At 40.4% G+C, this 14437-nt stretch overlaps 1 protein-coding gene across 1 annotated transcript in view; it reads left to right on the top strand.

Moving 5' to 3' along the window:
- ANK3 (ankyrin 3) overlaps nucleotides 1-14437 on the top strand; it is a 334814-nt gene that overhangs the window by 173963 nt on the left and 146414 nt on the right. The window contains exons 11-16 of the mRNA XM_042959816.1: nucleotides 269-367; nucleotides 3062-3160; nucleotides 5005-5103; nucleotides 8098-8295; nucleotides 10323-10421; nucleotides 10703-10801. Coding sequence (XP_042815750.1) covers nucleotides 269-367; nucleotides 3062-3160; nucleotides 5005-5103; nucleotides 8098-8295; nucleotides 10323-10421; nucleotides 10703-10801 — 693 coding nt within the window. The remainder of the gene's footprint in view (nucleotides 1-268; nucleotides 368-3061; nucleotides 3161-5004; nucleotides 5104-8097; nucleotides 8296-10322; nucleotides 10422-10702; nucleotides 10802-14437) is intronic.

Below are 14437 nucleotides of genomic sequence, written 5' to 3'. Positions count from 1 at the left end.
CTTAAAAAATGCATGACTGTTTTGCCTTAGCTACTGAGACCATGACAAAAATTCACTTCCTGTTCATGATCAGCAAGGTACTTCAGATTTCTAGGAGCAGCTAGACTACCTACACTTCCAGAAAAGAATCTGCATTCTGTTAACCCCTCATTGTTTCTGCTCACTTCCAAATCTTTACAGAACTTCATTTTGCAACACATTTACCACACGCAGTGGAACTGGATTTCAATGGAAGGCAGTAATGTACTTCTGTCTTTGTCCCTTTCAGAATGGCTTTACCCCTCTTCATATTGCCTGCAAGAAGAATCGGATTAAAGTCATGGAACTCCTTCTGAAACACGGTGCATCCATCCAAGCCGTAACCGAGGTGAGGGGAGTGGGATTTCTAGGGTTCCCTGGGTCATGAGGGGATGGTCTTCACAGCTGGAGTCCCAGAGCCATTCTCAACAGCTAGTTTTGCTGTGTATATGGTTGCCACTACTTTCTGAAGCCTTCACCCAAGGTGCTGCAAGGTCAGAGGGAAGCAGACAGGTATGAGGGGGAATGAGTATAAACACATCATTCAGAACACACGCTTTGTGCTCAGGGGTGAGTGGCACCACCACTGAAAGCATAATTTACTTGAAATTCTGTAATGCGGTGCTTCTCAGATGGGGGCGATTTTGTCCCCCAGGAGGCATGTGAAAATGTCTGGAGGTATTTTTAGTTCTGACAAGTGGATGGTGCTCCTGGTGTCTAGTGGCTAGAGGCCAGATGCTACTAAATATTTCACAACGTTCAGGCCAGCCTTCTACAACAAAGATTATCTGGCTCAAAACGTCAGATGTGCCAAGGTTGAGAAACCTTATATAACACCACCCCTCAGTGTTTGTAAACTGAGCATTACTCTCTCTAAAAACTCAGAATTAAGAAAACACAGAGTTGCTGAAGTTAGTAAAGGACAACTCTAGGTTTCTCTTGTAAAACTGACACAGAACTCAGAGAAACGTTCCACCAGGATCAGTGCTAAGCACGCCTGGCATCTACCACTCCAGACTCCCCAGCCTGTCCCGCCCCCAGCACTCTGCTCTCCATAGATTCCAGCCACAGCATTTTCTGGGACTGGATACCCTTTCATTCCCCTCCTATCTCTGTACCCTCCATGTGTCACCCCCAGTTTGCTATCTTGGCTAATCCTGTACACTCTTCAGGACGAATCTGAGGCCACTCACTAGGAAGCCCTTGGCCTCGTCTAGGAGGTCCTCCTCGAAGCACCTCTCCCTGTGCCTGTTTCTGTTAAAGCACTTATCTGGATGCTTCACTTATGACCTAGCCACTCCCCCTCCCCAGAAAGTGCAGGCTCCATCAAGGCAGGCCTGAGTCTGATGGGTCTATAGATGCCTGCAACATGGTATAGGCCATTCAGTAAAGGTCTGCTGAATGCATCAATAAAGACTGTAGCATTTGAAGCAGATAGAAAATTTGAGATCTAGCCTAGTTTCTTATCTTCAAATATTTGCCTTCATTTGTAACACTTACAAATTTAACGTTATTAAATGGTTGAAAATATTAATACTGATTTGCTCTTTTGTCACTCCCATGTCTTTATGGTAGGGACCTGTTATTTTAAAAGCTTATTCTCAGTATATGGCAACCATTTTTAAAGATCAGAATGGGCTCCAAAATAAAATATTTTTGACTGGTGTTTGATTAAGTATCCAGAGATGTCAGCAACTAGAAAGGATCCTCTGCCAGCCCTGTACTCCTCAGAGCTTTAAAAGGCAAGGCAGACCAAGATGAGAACATGCCTTGTACATGTTCTAAGGACTCCCCCTACTGATGGAAAAAGGTGTCCAATTTTTAACACAGTTCTCATTTTCCTCAGTCCCCATTATTTAAAGCCTGGCCAACCAGAAGTTTTCTCTTCTGCCTTTTACTTCACTTTTATTAGACAGAATTTCTTTCACATATTTTTTTGACATTTCTCAAATTCCTGTTGAGACTGGATCTCCTTCTCATTCTCTTTTTAAAATACATTAGCTATTTCTAACCATATTAAGCATTTTTACCAAGTTATGGTGTTCATGCTGTACGTGGAATTAAATTCTAAAAAATTCAAAATGGCATCATTTCATATAAGAAGCATAAGGGTGTGTGTGTGTAGGATTTGGGACAAACAAAATTTAAAGTCTTGTCTAGTAATCATTGTATTATTTGCTTTAATTATATCACCTTAATTTGTAATATTCATAAAGTTAAAATTAAGTGATTAAAACAATGTGATCTGCTCATTTATTAGAGGGTTGGCCTTGTGTTAAGTACCATGCTCTTTTGTGTACAATGGAATCAGTTGACTCTAAGTTCATCGGAATCATTTTTAAAGGCCAAAATAGGATCTGAAATGAAAGTCAGCTTTTTTTTTTTAATTTTTTTTTAACGTTTATTTATTTGTGAGACAGAGAGAGACAGAGCATGAACAGGGGAGGGTCAGAGAGAGAGGGAGACACAGAATCGGAAATAGGCTCCAGGCTCTGAGCTGTCAGCACAGAGCCCGACACGGGGCTCGAACTCACGGACCGTGAGATCATGACCTGAGCCGAAGTCGGACGCTTAACCGACTGAGCCACCCAGGCGCCCCAGAAAGTCAGATTTTTAATAGTATGTATGTAATCATACATGCACCTACCCCCCCCCCCCCACACACACACACACATAGTTATATGGATAAGAAAGGTTTGGTAGCAAAGGGGGAAAAACTTCAGGTCATTTCTAATTTTTTTTTCATAGCTCTTTATTAGAATGTTTGAAATCATTCTTTAGCAGATATGACATAGGTCCTTCATAATCACTGAACCTGCTTTAAGGAAATGATTATTATGTATTAATACATTTATCTTATAGAATCTGACATAGTGGGCAATGTCCTGACGTCTTCTGATCTGATCACTTGAGTGGTTATGTTAAGATGAGTGTGGGATGGATGAATGAATGGGTGGGTGCATGGAGGGCAGACAGGGAGGCAGGCAGACAAAACCTTTTTATGATAAGCTCACAAACCACTATTTCCCTCTTTTCTTCCTAGTCGGGCCTTACCCCAATCCATGTTGCTGCCTTCATGGGGCATGTAAATATCGTATCACAACTAATGCATCATGGAGCCTCACCAAACACGACCAATGTGGTAAGTATCCTTTTAACAAAAAATGTCCAATTATGAGTATTTAATAAACTGGTAAAAATTGCTCTTATTTACTTATTTTTTATTGTAATTAAATTCATTACTATATAATGTGACTACTTAGAAGGACAAAATTTGAGAATACCTGTGGTTTCCTTTACTTCAAAGGCAAGATCCATTCAATCACCAGCTGGCCACAAATTGTTAGGACTTACAGGTTGTGTGCATTAAATTTGCAGATATGTTACTACCAGATGTTATGCTTTAAAAAATAGCTTTTGTGGAGGGGAAGAATTTACAATAGAAGCATTTAAAGAAGTGTTTCATGTTGAGGAGGCACTTCAAATGATCATTATTGTAATTTCAAGTAAATCCAAAGTAATTCTTCTCTTTAGTGAGCTTGACCATGTTATAGCAAACCCATGGTTATAACAAACCCATGTTCATAGATTATCAGATGGTATTGTTGTCCCATATTAATCATTGCTCATTTCAGAGTAAATATCACTCTCTAAGTGACTTATCACTCTAGATCTACATGTGGCATTTGACATTGTTTTATAGGATTTTAAGTTTGTCTTCATAATAATATTAGCATACCAGACCATAAGCATAACAACACTACTTGGACTCATGAGCACCAAAGCAGTAAAAATCAAATAAACCACTTTCTGGCACAGAAAGGGCAAGCCATAAGGTCCTGCACACTCACCCTGAGGGTGGGCCTCCAGGAAGGCTCTGTCTTCTAACAGCCCAAATGAACACATCCACAAGATAGGAACAGACCAGCTTCTGAGCAGAAATATCATCTTTCCTGTTCCTAACGCCAGAGAGAGAGAGAGAATGTTTCCCTTCATAAAGAGAACCCTGGATGATCTGGTAAACTATATCTCCAATGCCTTTCTAGTAAGCATAGTAACAAGTTACATGCGAAATATGTCCTTGTGTATCCTTCCATGGAGGTGGATGTCCTGTAAAGCAATGCTCAATTTATAAAAGGAATTTTTAGGTGGATATCACTTGTGTGGGAGAATATATTTGCTCTTTATGACCTTTTGTTTCTTTTTGTCTATCCATGTTTTCTATATTGTTTACATTTTTAATGAAATAAATGAATAGATAATCTGAATTAAACTCTCTCTGGTGACAATGAGGGAAGTGGTCAGGGTGGAGGAGTCCAGTGGCCAAGAAAATGGCCCCATGGGATAATGTCCAAAGACCAGAATACTGGTCTGCTGAGCTAAATCACAGAATGCAAACCAACAGCCAACAGCAAAGTCTGGCCCTCAGGTGTGTCTATATTGCCCTGGCAACATAGGATTTCTGTTTTGTTCTGTTTGCAATTCTGATTTTGTGGTCAAGGTTTAAGAAGTATATACAAACAGCCAAACTGCCAGCTTTTGAAAAATAGGAAGGTGTGGCATGATATGGCTGGCATCTGGCACAACTACTGAAGTGGTCTGCAGATGCCAAGGAGCAGCAGCCTCCCTTGGGCAAGGCGTCGGGCTGTCTAGTTGAGCACTCCCCTCCTGCCCCACTCACTCATCTCCCCTCTTGCTTGGCTCCTGGGAGTATTCACCTTTCAAGCTGGGAGGAGGCCACACTGAGCAGCACTTCTGACACTGCTGGAGACCAGGCTCCCCAAGGGAGCCTTCCATCAGGAGTCAGGTTGCTGTGAAATTCTTGTGTATTTCATTTCCGATCTTTCCTCATTTTCAATAAGGAAGTTCTTGGGACTATTTTTTACTTAAAAAAGAAAAACACCCTACATCATAAGCATTATGCAAATAAAATATGCCACCCTTCTTCAGAGCTTCCATTAATTACCTTTGGCTCATGTTCCCCAGAGAGGAGAAACAGCACTGCACATGGCAGCTCGATCTGGCCAAGCTGAAGTCGTGAGGTATCTGGTGCAAGACGGCGCTCAGGTAGAAGCTAAAGCCAAGGTATGTGTGACACAGGAAAGCCTTTGCTCTTGAGGATAAAAATTACCCTTAATTTTATTAAAACCTTTAAACACCTGCATGCTCTCTTTCAGGGATACTCTTATAGAGTCATGACAAAAGTATCTATCCAAGTGATATTGTAAAAAAAAAAAAATCCTTCCCTACACATTTGTCCATTCAATTATTTTACAAAATTAAATAGAACAAGAACTTTGCATTCTTGGCACATTGCTAGCCTCTAACAGATTTTGGAATCAAACCTAGACTTGATCCAGAATTCTTCACACTCCATAGAGAAGGGCTCATGTGCAAAGCTTCTAGAACAGGCATAATTTGGAAGCATAATTGAACTCTTTTGGTTGACTTATATGTCACCTGTCACAGCCATAAAAGGAAAAAGGAAGGTTTTACCTTTTCTTCACAACTTGAGATGTTATAAACCCTCAGACTCAAATTGGAGTGGCTTTAGGGATTTGCCTTTGCATAGAAGAATGTCTGGGTTGAGACTGAATGCTTCGTTTTCCTGGTTTAGCTCCCAGAAGAAACCCACTTTTCTTTCACTATTGAGATAGGTAGTTGGTCTGGTTATCAAAATGGCAGTTCAGGTCATGGATTGTAAATAAATATGTAAATGCCTTAATCATTTAATTTAACCTTCAGTATATAAATGGTCTGCAGTTTCTAGTTTCAGGTTAAGTAGTGAGAAAACTGAGACATATATGAAGCAATTTGTATACAAAATATGTCTAGACTTTTATAACATCCCCCCAAAATATTTAGTTGTCTCACCCATATCTAATTTGACCACAGTTGTTTTTTATCAACTTCTGTCAAAGCTTTCCAAAGCTTTTAAACTAGTCTTCTTAGGGGAAAATTAATCTTTCCCTTTCAGATTCATATTTTACCTGCTAACATATTGTGCGATTGTTTAATTAAAGTAATTAGTGCAAATATAGCACAAAGTAGCAATGTAACTAGTACAAAATAGTAGTGTGGGAACAAACACAACTAAATCATTGTAAGCATAAGATCTGCAGATGAGCCTAAAGGTTATAACAGCAGCAGACACAAGCTTTGGGTGTCCAATGTACTGTGGTGCCAGTTGGTGGATTTTACAGAGGATCTGGAGACAGAGGTCAGCAAACTTTTTCTGTAAAGAGCCTGTTAGTATATATTGTAGGCTTTAACAGATGCACCATCTCTGTCATAGCTGCTCGACTCTGACATTCTGGAACAGAAGCAGTGATAGGCAATCCTACATAAGCAAATGGACGTGTCCATGTTCCAATAAAACTTGGTTTACAAACACAGGTGGCAACTGGATTTGGCCCCTGGATTGTAGTTTTCATACCCCTGATCTAGAGACAGTGGTTCAGTCTGCTTAATCAGTAAAGTAGAATAAATAAGAAAAGCTGTACTCTACGATGGATTACAAGAAACCTCACATTTTCTGAGTGTTGTTAGTGACATATCAAGCATTGTATCTAGGAAAAGGTTTCACTCACAGCTGAAATTGAGCATAGAATTTATAGTTACTGTTTCATTAAGGAGGCAGTATGTATTGTGATTAAGAACCTTTCTTTCTCAGCCAGAATGCCTGGGTTTGAACCTTGGTCCTCCATTTACTAGCTATATAGTGTTTGAGCGAGTTAATGAATATCTATCTCTGTGGCACATTTATTTTTCTAGTTTCTTCATATAGAAAATGGAAATACTAACAGTTACAAGTGGTAAGATTGTCATGATGATTAATGAATTCATGTAGGTGGAGTACTTAGAACAGAGCTTGGGACATGTAGGTGCTCAGCCCATGTTTAGTGGTGCTCGTGGCAGTAGCAGAATTACAGGAAATTTTTCTGTGACAATTATCTTTTTTCTGTTTTCAGTATTCTTCTTCCTATGGCTCCACCAATTCCTCTTATACTTCTTACATAGACCCTCTTGCTTTGACCTTGACTCTCATCCTCCTTAGCTTTTCAGAGCAGTCTCCTGTGCTCCAACCTCTTCTCTCTAGCTTCCCTATTTAAAGTACTTACCTGAATTTTTTCACACTCGAATAGAGGATTTCTCTTTGGATGACCACCACAAGGCATCTTTGGGCAAACTAGGAAAAGATGCCTCTCCCATTTGGGGATAAGATCCTCAAGGTGCAAGATATAGTGCCTCATGCCTGGGAGTGAATTGTAATAAGGGGCCTTTCCTAGGCAGATACAGCTCATGCCAGGATGTACACCTTGACAAGCAGAGGGTTGGCTGCCTTTCAGCCTTCTTGGCTAGGAGTCTTTACTAGCCAAGTTGTGCAGTTATACCTGGACAACCCTATACCCGGCCTCTGTGCTTTGGACTATGACAAGGTGGCGCCAATAAAATAATTCATTCCAGGGGCGCCTGGGTGGCTCAGTCGGTTGAGCGTCCGACTTCAGCTCAGGTCACGATCTCACGGCCCGTGAGTTTGAGCCCCGCGTCGGGCTCTGGGCTAATGGCTCAGAGCCTGGAGCCTGCTTCTGATTCTGTGTCTCCCTCTCTCTCTGCCCCTCCCCCGTTCATGCTCTGTCTCTCTGTCCCAAAGATAAATAAACGTTAAAAAAAAAATTTAAAAAAAAAATAATTCATTCCATATGAGGGCACAATAACTGGTGAGGTATAATACCTTTCCCAGTTTTAGTAGGATAAATTCCCTTACCTCCCCAAAAAAGGAATCATTAGGGGATAAAATTTTAATAAAATATGGCAGGTGGTAGTGAGGATAATTTATAGATAGAACTGCCTTTCACACTTTTCATACTAATAGGTTACTCAAAGGGTATTTAAGGTGTTTAGATCCACCATCTCCCCCTTACTAAATGTTAAAGAAAAAGATAAATGGGATTTTTTTAGCAATGAAGCAAAGACTCTACGGTAGCCTCTGATACCAAGCAAAGTTTGCTGAATGTTTCACAACGTCACCATTGTGTTCTCAGCTAATCAGCCTTGTATTTCAACCTTGTCATTTAGGATGACCAGACCCCACTCCACATTTCTGCCCGATTGGGGAAGGCAGATATAGTACAACAGCTGTTGCAGCAAGGAGCATCTCCAAATGCAGCCACAACTTCTGGGTATACCCCACTCCACCTTTCGGCCCGCGAGGGGCATGAGGACGTAGCTGCATTCCTTTTGGATCATGGCGCATCTTTATCTATAACAACAAAGGTATGAAAGTGAGTCTTGGAATCCTGTTGTGTCCCCCCAGATCCATCCTCCTTACAATTCCCAGCATGGTAATAGGTACACGAGTGGTACAACAGCATCTATCCTTGGGATCCCAGGATAGCCCTTAACATGGTCAGCAAAACCATGGAGGGGCGCCTTGTGGCTCAGTCGGTTGAGCGTCCACCTTCAGCTCAGTTCATGATCTCGTGGTCCATGGGTTCGAGCCCCACATCAGGCTCTGTGCTGACAGCTCGGGGCCTGGAGCCTGCTTCTGATTCTGTCTCCCTCTCTTTGCTCCTCCTCTGCTCACATTCTGTGCCTCTCTCTCTCTCTCTCTCTCTCTCTCTCTCTCTCTCTCAAAAATAAATAAACATTAAAAAAATAAGGGGTACCTGGGTGGCTCAGTCGGTTGAGCGTCCGACTTTGGCTCAGGTCATGATCTCACAGTCTGTGGGTTTGAGCCCCGCGTTGGGCTCTGTGCTGGCAGCTCAGAGTCTGGAGCCTGCTTCGGATTCTGTATCTCCCGTCTCTCTGCCCCTTCCCAGGTCATGCTGTGTGTGTCTCTCTCTCTCTGTGTCAAAAATAAATAAACATTAAAAAACATTTTTTTAAACAAATTTAAACAAAGCCATGGAGTGAGGCAGGGTAGTTTGGGGTATGTTTGTTTGTCTTATGTTTCTCAGTGCATTATCTTCCAAAGAACCATCAATGATATCTAGATTACAATGTTTCTTGCACATTATTTGATAGATTTAAATGGTGACTTAAAAACACAGCCATAGATCTCTCCTGCTAAGGCCAAGTATACAAACCACTTTCAAATCAGGAGGTGAATTTTTCTTGGATTATTTTTGTTTGGTGTTCTTTTGTTGCTGTTGTCTTGTATGATTAATGGTTTAATTTTTAAAATCTCAACTCTGATGCCTTAGAACAATAATCTACCACTCAGTTGCTTTGTGGGTACAGACTGCAAATTCAGAGCTCACTTTTTGGTGATACTACGTAAACCTAGCAAGTGTGATAGAAAGATGAATTGGCCTATGGCATGTCTTAGAAAACTAGAAATCAGTGCTTCACTCCCTTATTTGGATGCAGAGAAGTGTGATCAATGCATAAGATAATTACAATAATTAGAAATACTTGGAAAACTATCCGAATAAATGATGACTACCTCCAACTTTTGCCCCCTGTGACTCTTCAGGCTCTTAAGTAGAGCTGAGTTGAAAAGTCCCTGGATTTCATTTAATATGTAAAACAGAGCAATGAGTGATGAGGTTTTGAGTACGCTTGCCCTTCCACCATGCCAGCTGCCCATTGGCTCTAGCTGGCTTTAGTCTCATGAGGTCAAATGTGTTGATGACCCTCCAGTTGCTGACTCATGCTTGGGGACCTCCATAACTGTGCATAGTGACTGACTGGTGGATACCCATGTCCTTGTAGGAGCAGGTAGCAAGGGAGAGCAACTACTCAACTCTCAGTACCCAGCTCTTGCAAACTTACTGGGATAGAACCATGTGTTATTATTCAGTTCACCTTTTGTGGTTAAGATGCATGATTCTCTGACTCCTACCCCTGAGGCCTGGAGCATAAAGATATGTGTATACATGCAGAAATAGGAGAAGAGAAGGCTCCAGTCTAGTCATGTGGGAATATGGGAGGTCCAGACTTGTCCTGGATTTTCCCAAGCCTTCCAAATCCAAATTGGGACCCAGTAACATATTCTTCCCAAAATGTGAAATCCCAAAATAGCTCTAGAATAAGTCCCAGATCTAGCTCTCCACCTTCATCCTGGTCAGATGCCTGATTAGTCCCAGAATTAGTGGCATGTTGTGACTCAGTCAACAGAGAGAGAAAGATTAAATACTGTTCATCCTTGTTGATAAGGGGATTCTAGCTGTTGTCTTCCAGTGTTGGCCTTTAAATACAGACTTAACTGTGCTTCATTGTGAGAATAATTCATTGGTTCCAAGAAAGCGATACCTTTGTTTCATTTCTCTTGGTCATTATTTTTATGTTTCTGTTTCCAGAAAGGATTTACTCCCCTCCATGTGGCCGCAAAATATGGGAAGCTGGAAGTAGCCAATCTCCTGCTACAGAAAAGTGCATCTCCAGATGCTGCTGGGAAGGTATGAGGCTGACCACCTTGTAGCAGGCCCCTTCCATGGTAGCAAAACAAGCACTTGCTACTTCACCACCAGCCACCTAAATTATGACTAGTCCCGAGTTAAGTCGCATAGGATGAAGATCACTTTGGAAACAGGAGGTGAACGCTGGGGTCCAAGCATTGTGGAAAGCGGAATGTAACTTACACTCTGTGTTGAACCCACACTAATCCCATCTCCTAAATATAAGCCTCTGATGTTAAGACACTTTTGACACTGGTTGTTGTTTCTGCACGTGTTTTCAGAGCGGGCTAACTCCACTGCACGTAGCTGCACATTACGATAATCAGAAAGTGGCCCTCCTGCTTTTGGACCAAGGAGCCTCACCTCACGCGGCTGCAAAGGTACCTGTGATTGGACAGCCCGAGGAGGCCTGTGGGCAGTGTCTGTTGGTCTCTGTATGTGCATCCACTTTGCTACACATGTAGCACCCTGCACCTTAGACATCACTTAAAAGACACAGAAATATAAGCTCCTCAGGAAATCTGTGCCTTCAGATCTTTGGTCAGCTAATGTGGTAGATGCTCAATAAATATTCACGTGCCAATTGATTTTCCTTAAAAATCCGGGACATCCTGGAGCCTGTGGAGGAAATAAAGTTGAAGTATTCTTCAGCCAGATTAAAAACATCAGCACAGCCTGAGGGAGTATGAAAGTCTGATTTTTCAAGGTTATAAAATATGTGTGATATTTTCCTGGCCATAGAACATTGCCTTCAAGTTATTTATTTCTGTTTAATAACATAGGTTGGGAAATTTTGTTTATATGTTTTTATGATTCTTAAGAGGAATCTTTATTCCTATTATTAGGGTGTTTGGGGCCAGTAGACAACCTACATTTTTCAGAAAAGAGATACATAGAGTATATGGCTTCCTGATTCCCCGATATTCTGATTTGAGAGGCAAATCATAAAGAAGAGTGTATTTGAAGATAGGTTAATAGAGTGCTGTCAGTTTAGTAAGCTCTCTCTTGTGGAACAGGTGACTGTGATCTGAGAAAAGTGGAAAGATACAAACCACAACTTAATGCTGTCTAGTTCTTTCACTAAATACTATTGGTTGGAAAAACTTTTAGCATTTTTAAGCTTTATACATCTTTTTTTTTTTACTCTGCCATTGTGGGACAGCTACAGTGCTCTGCTTTAAACTTAGTGTTTACATCGAATCTGTTGTACACACAGGTCAATCAATGAATGGGCTGTTCTAGATCACTTTGTGGACTTTAAGAGAGAAAGTTTTCAGGTACCTTCTCTTTTTGAAGACTAGGTTATCTTTGACACCTATTTCTCCTCAGAACCTCTTTTCCTATATGTCTTAATTATCTCCTGCCCCAGCCTCTCCAGAATGTACCCAGTGAAATCTATAGTTCAGAACCAAACCTCTAAATTTGCTTTTCATCTAAATGTGGCTTTCCCTCCATAGTTTCTGATTCTGACAAACATTTTTTCTATCATAAAACCATGCCTTGACATTTGATAAAGCTTTATCTTTTAAAAAAAAAAGAATAGTAGCATTATTCACAGTAGCCAAAAGGTGGAAGCAACCCAGTATTTATTGAAGAATGAACAGATAACTAAAATGTGGTGTATACATACAATGGAGGAAGTAGGAAGGAAATTCTGGCACATGCTACAACATTAATCAGCCTCAAAGACACCATGCTAAGTGAAATAAACCAATCACACAAAAGGACAAATATTGTATGAGTTCAGTCATAGAGAGATAGAAAGTAGAATGCTGGTTGCCAGGGGCTAAAGGGAGGAAGGACTGGGGAATTGATGTTTAATGGATGGAGTTTCAGTTTGAAGATGGATGGTGGTAATGGTTCCAGAACAATGTGAAATGTGGTTAACGCCATTGAGTATACATTTAAAAATGGTTTGGTTTTACATAATGTATATTTACCACAACTTAAAAAATGAAAAAAATTACATTGAAACTTAATGATTGTCTATTTCATTTTAGTATATTTTAATATCCTTTTGGGCCTGGGCCACTTTTATTATATTATAATAACTCCAGGTTCTTGGTAGGAAAATAATTAATAAGCAAATTATTCATTCCTCACAGAAGAGTAAGATAATTAATAGGAAAATTGTTCATTCCTCACATGAGAGTAAGGATTTTGACACAACTAGTACCAAGCAGTTTAGAATTGACAAGAGTCATAAAGTAGTTGTGAAGCAAAATGAGTGCAAGCCACCCTTCCGTCCATCCATTCCTTCTTTCAATCCATAAATAACCCTTAAATAGGTCCGTAGTAGGTATATTTGCAGTTGATTTCCACCTTCATATTTGTCAAACAAGACTTCATGTTTCCATGTCTGTAAAACATCCTTCACAACAAAGAGTTGAAAAGAGTTCTAACAGCACTGAGCCTTTGGAGTAGCTTTTATAGCCAATCCAACACTGGCTTTCCTAAGGAGACGTTACTTCTTGCTGCCACAGCACAATTGCCCCCATAAAAGCTTCAGTAATACCATCGCTGCTACATGGCTGATCATCCCCACTGTCTGAGGCACTGATCCTGGTCAGGAACTTTTTCTAGACTTTGATCCCAAGCAAAGCCTGTTCCTTCAGTTAAGGATGGGCTTTATCTGCTAGGCAAGAAACCTAGCTACTGTTGTTTAAACTGATGAGGCTCTATTTTTTCTCATTTATAAACAGTCTGGAGGTAGGCAGTTGTTGATGTTGGTCCAGTGTTTCCAGAACATTAAGAAAAGCTCCCTGTGATTTTTTTTTTCTTCCTTTCCTTTCAGAGACTGTTTTTGCCCAGGCTGCCAGTTCCTCTTTTCAAGCAGGAAAGAAAGACAATAGGGCATTCCCAGAAACTCCACCCAGCCATTTCTCCTTACATGTCATTGGCCACTTCTTTCTGCAAGGGAAGCTAGGAAGTGTAGTTTTTCAGCTGGACACAATGCCAAGGCTCTTTTATTAAAGAAGGAGGGAGAAGGGATAAAGAGTAGGCAAATACTCCCTGGAGTAAAGGAAGGTTTAGCATTTCCAAATTCTGGCCGTGGTGAAAAATGAGGGACAAAGGCTCAAAAAGGCACGATTTGAACATATGGCTATAACAGCAGTTGACTTCAGTGTGAACTCTTTCTCAGTTCACATGCTGGGTTCTTAGGGTAGGTGATGCTCTCTTGCCTTTTCTTCTGTTTCATAGAATTGCCAACATATTTTCTTACTCATACATGTCCTAGGAACCTGATGCGATTTTGTAATGGGGGAGGAGGGAAGGTGCCAAAAAAGTAGATGGGCTTCTGTGATCCATTTTCACCAGATCTATTTCCCGAGGAAAGACTCTATGCTAGAAGGGGTATTGGCATGAAATCAGGCATAACCTGGACACTCATCGTGGAAAACAGATAGTGAGTCTTAACTTATTATCAGATTTCTCTTCCATAAAATGTACAATATATCTACTGGTATGGAACAGTAGAGATTCTTGGGAAAAAATATAAAGTATGATATACATCTATTACTTTTGTTAACTTAAAATTGCATTTCCTTTTGTTTTCATCTTGAATTACAAAAGCACACACTGCAAGCATTTTGTTCTCCACATCAAGAGGAAAAAATATTTAAGATTATTCTATAGCCAAATCTGTCACTATTTTATTTCTCTTCTGATAAATGCATCTTTCCCTTTAGTGTGATATGTGAGAATCATTTTACTTTCCAGAAATTAAGAAGCATTTAGAAAGATTAGAGAACTTCTGATAGGTCTCAAGATGAACCTTTTTGTTTATTATTTGAAATATTTTTAAGTCTTTCTGAGATGAACTTCCATTCTAAAATAAATGCCATGAATTGTTTTTTCCTTGCTTTATTCTTTCCTTTGTAGCTCAGGTAAGGAGCTCAGAGTAAAGCCCTCAGTAATCATGAGTAACTTGTCTAAAGTCAGCATGCATTTCAGAGATGCCAGAGTTTCTCTTTTTAGTGTTCTTTAGGACCTAGGATTTTTGGGTGGAATCAGAA

The sequence above is a fragment of the Panthera tigris genome, chromosome D2 (assembly GCF_018350195.1).
Source record: "Panthera tigris isolate Pti1 chromosome D2, P.tigris_Pti1_mat1.1, whole genome shotgun sequence".
Lineage (NCBI taxonomy): Eukaryota > Metazoa > Chordata > Mammalia > Carnivora > Felidae > Panthera > Panthera tigris.
Note: the sequence above shows the minus strand (reverse complement) of the source record. Positions and strands in the feature narration are given on the sequence as shown.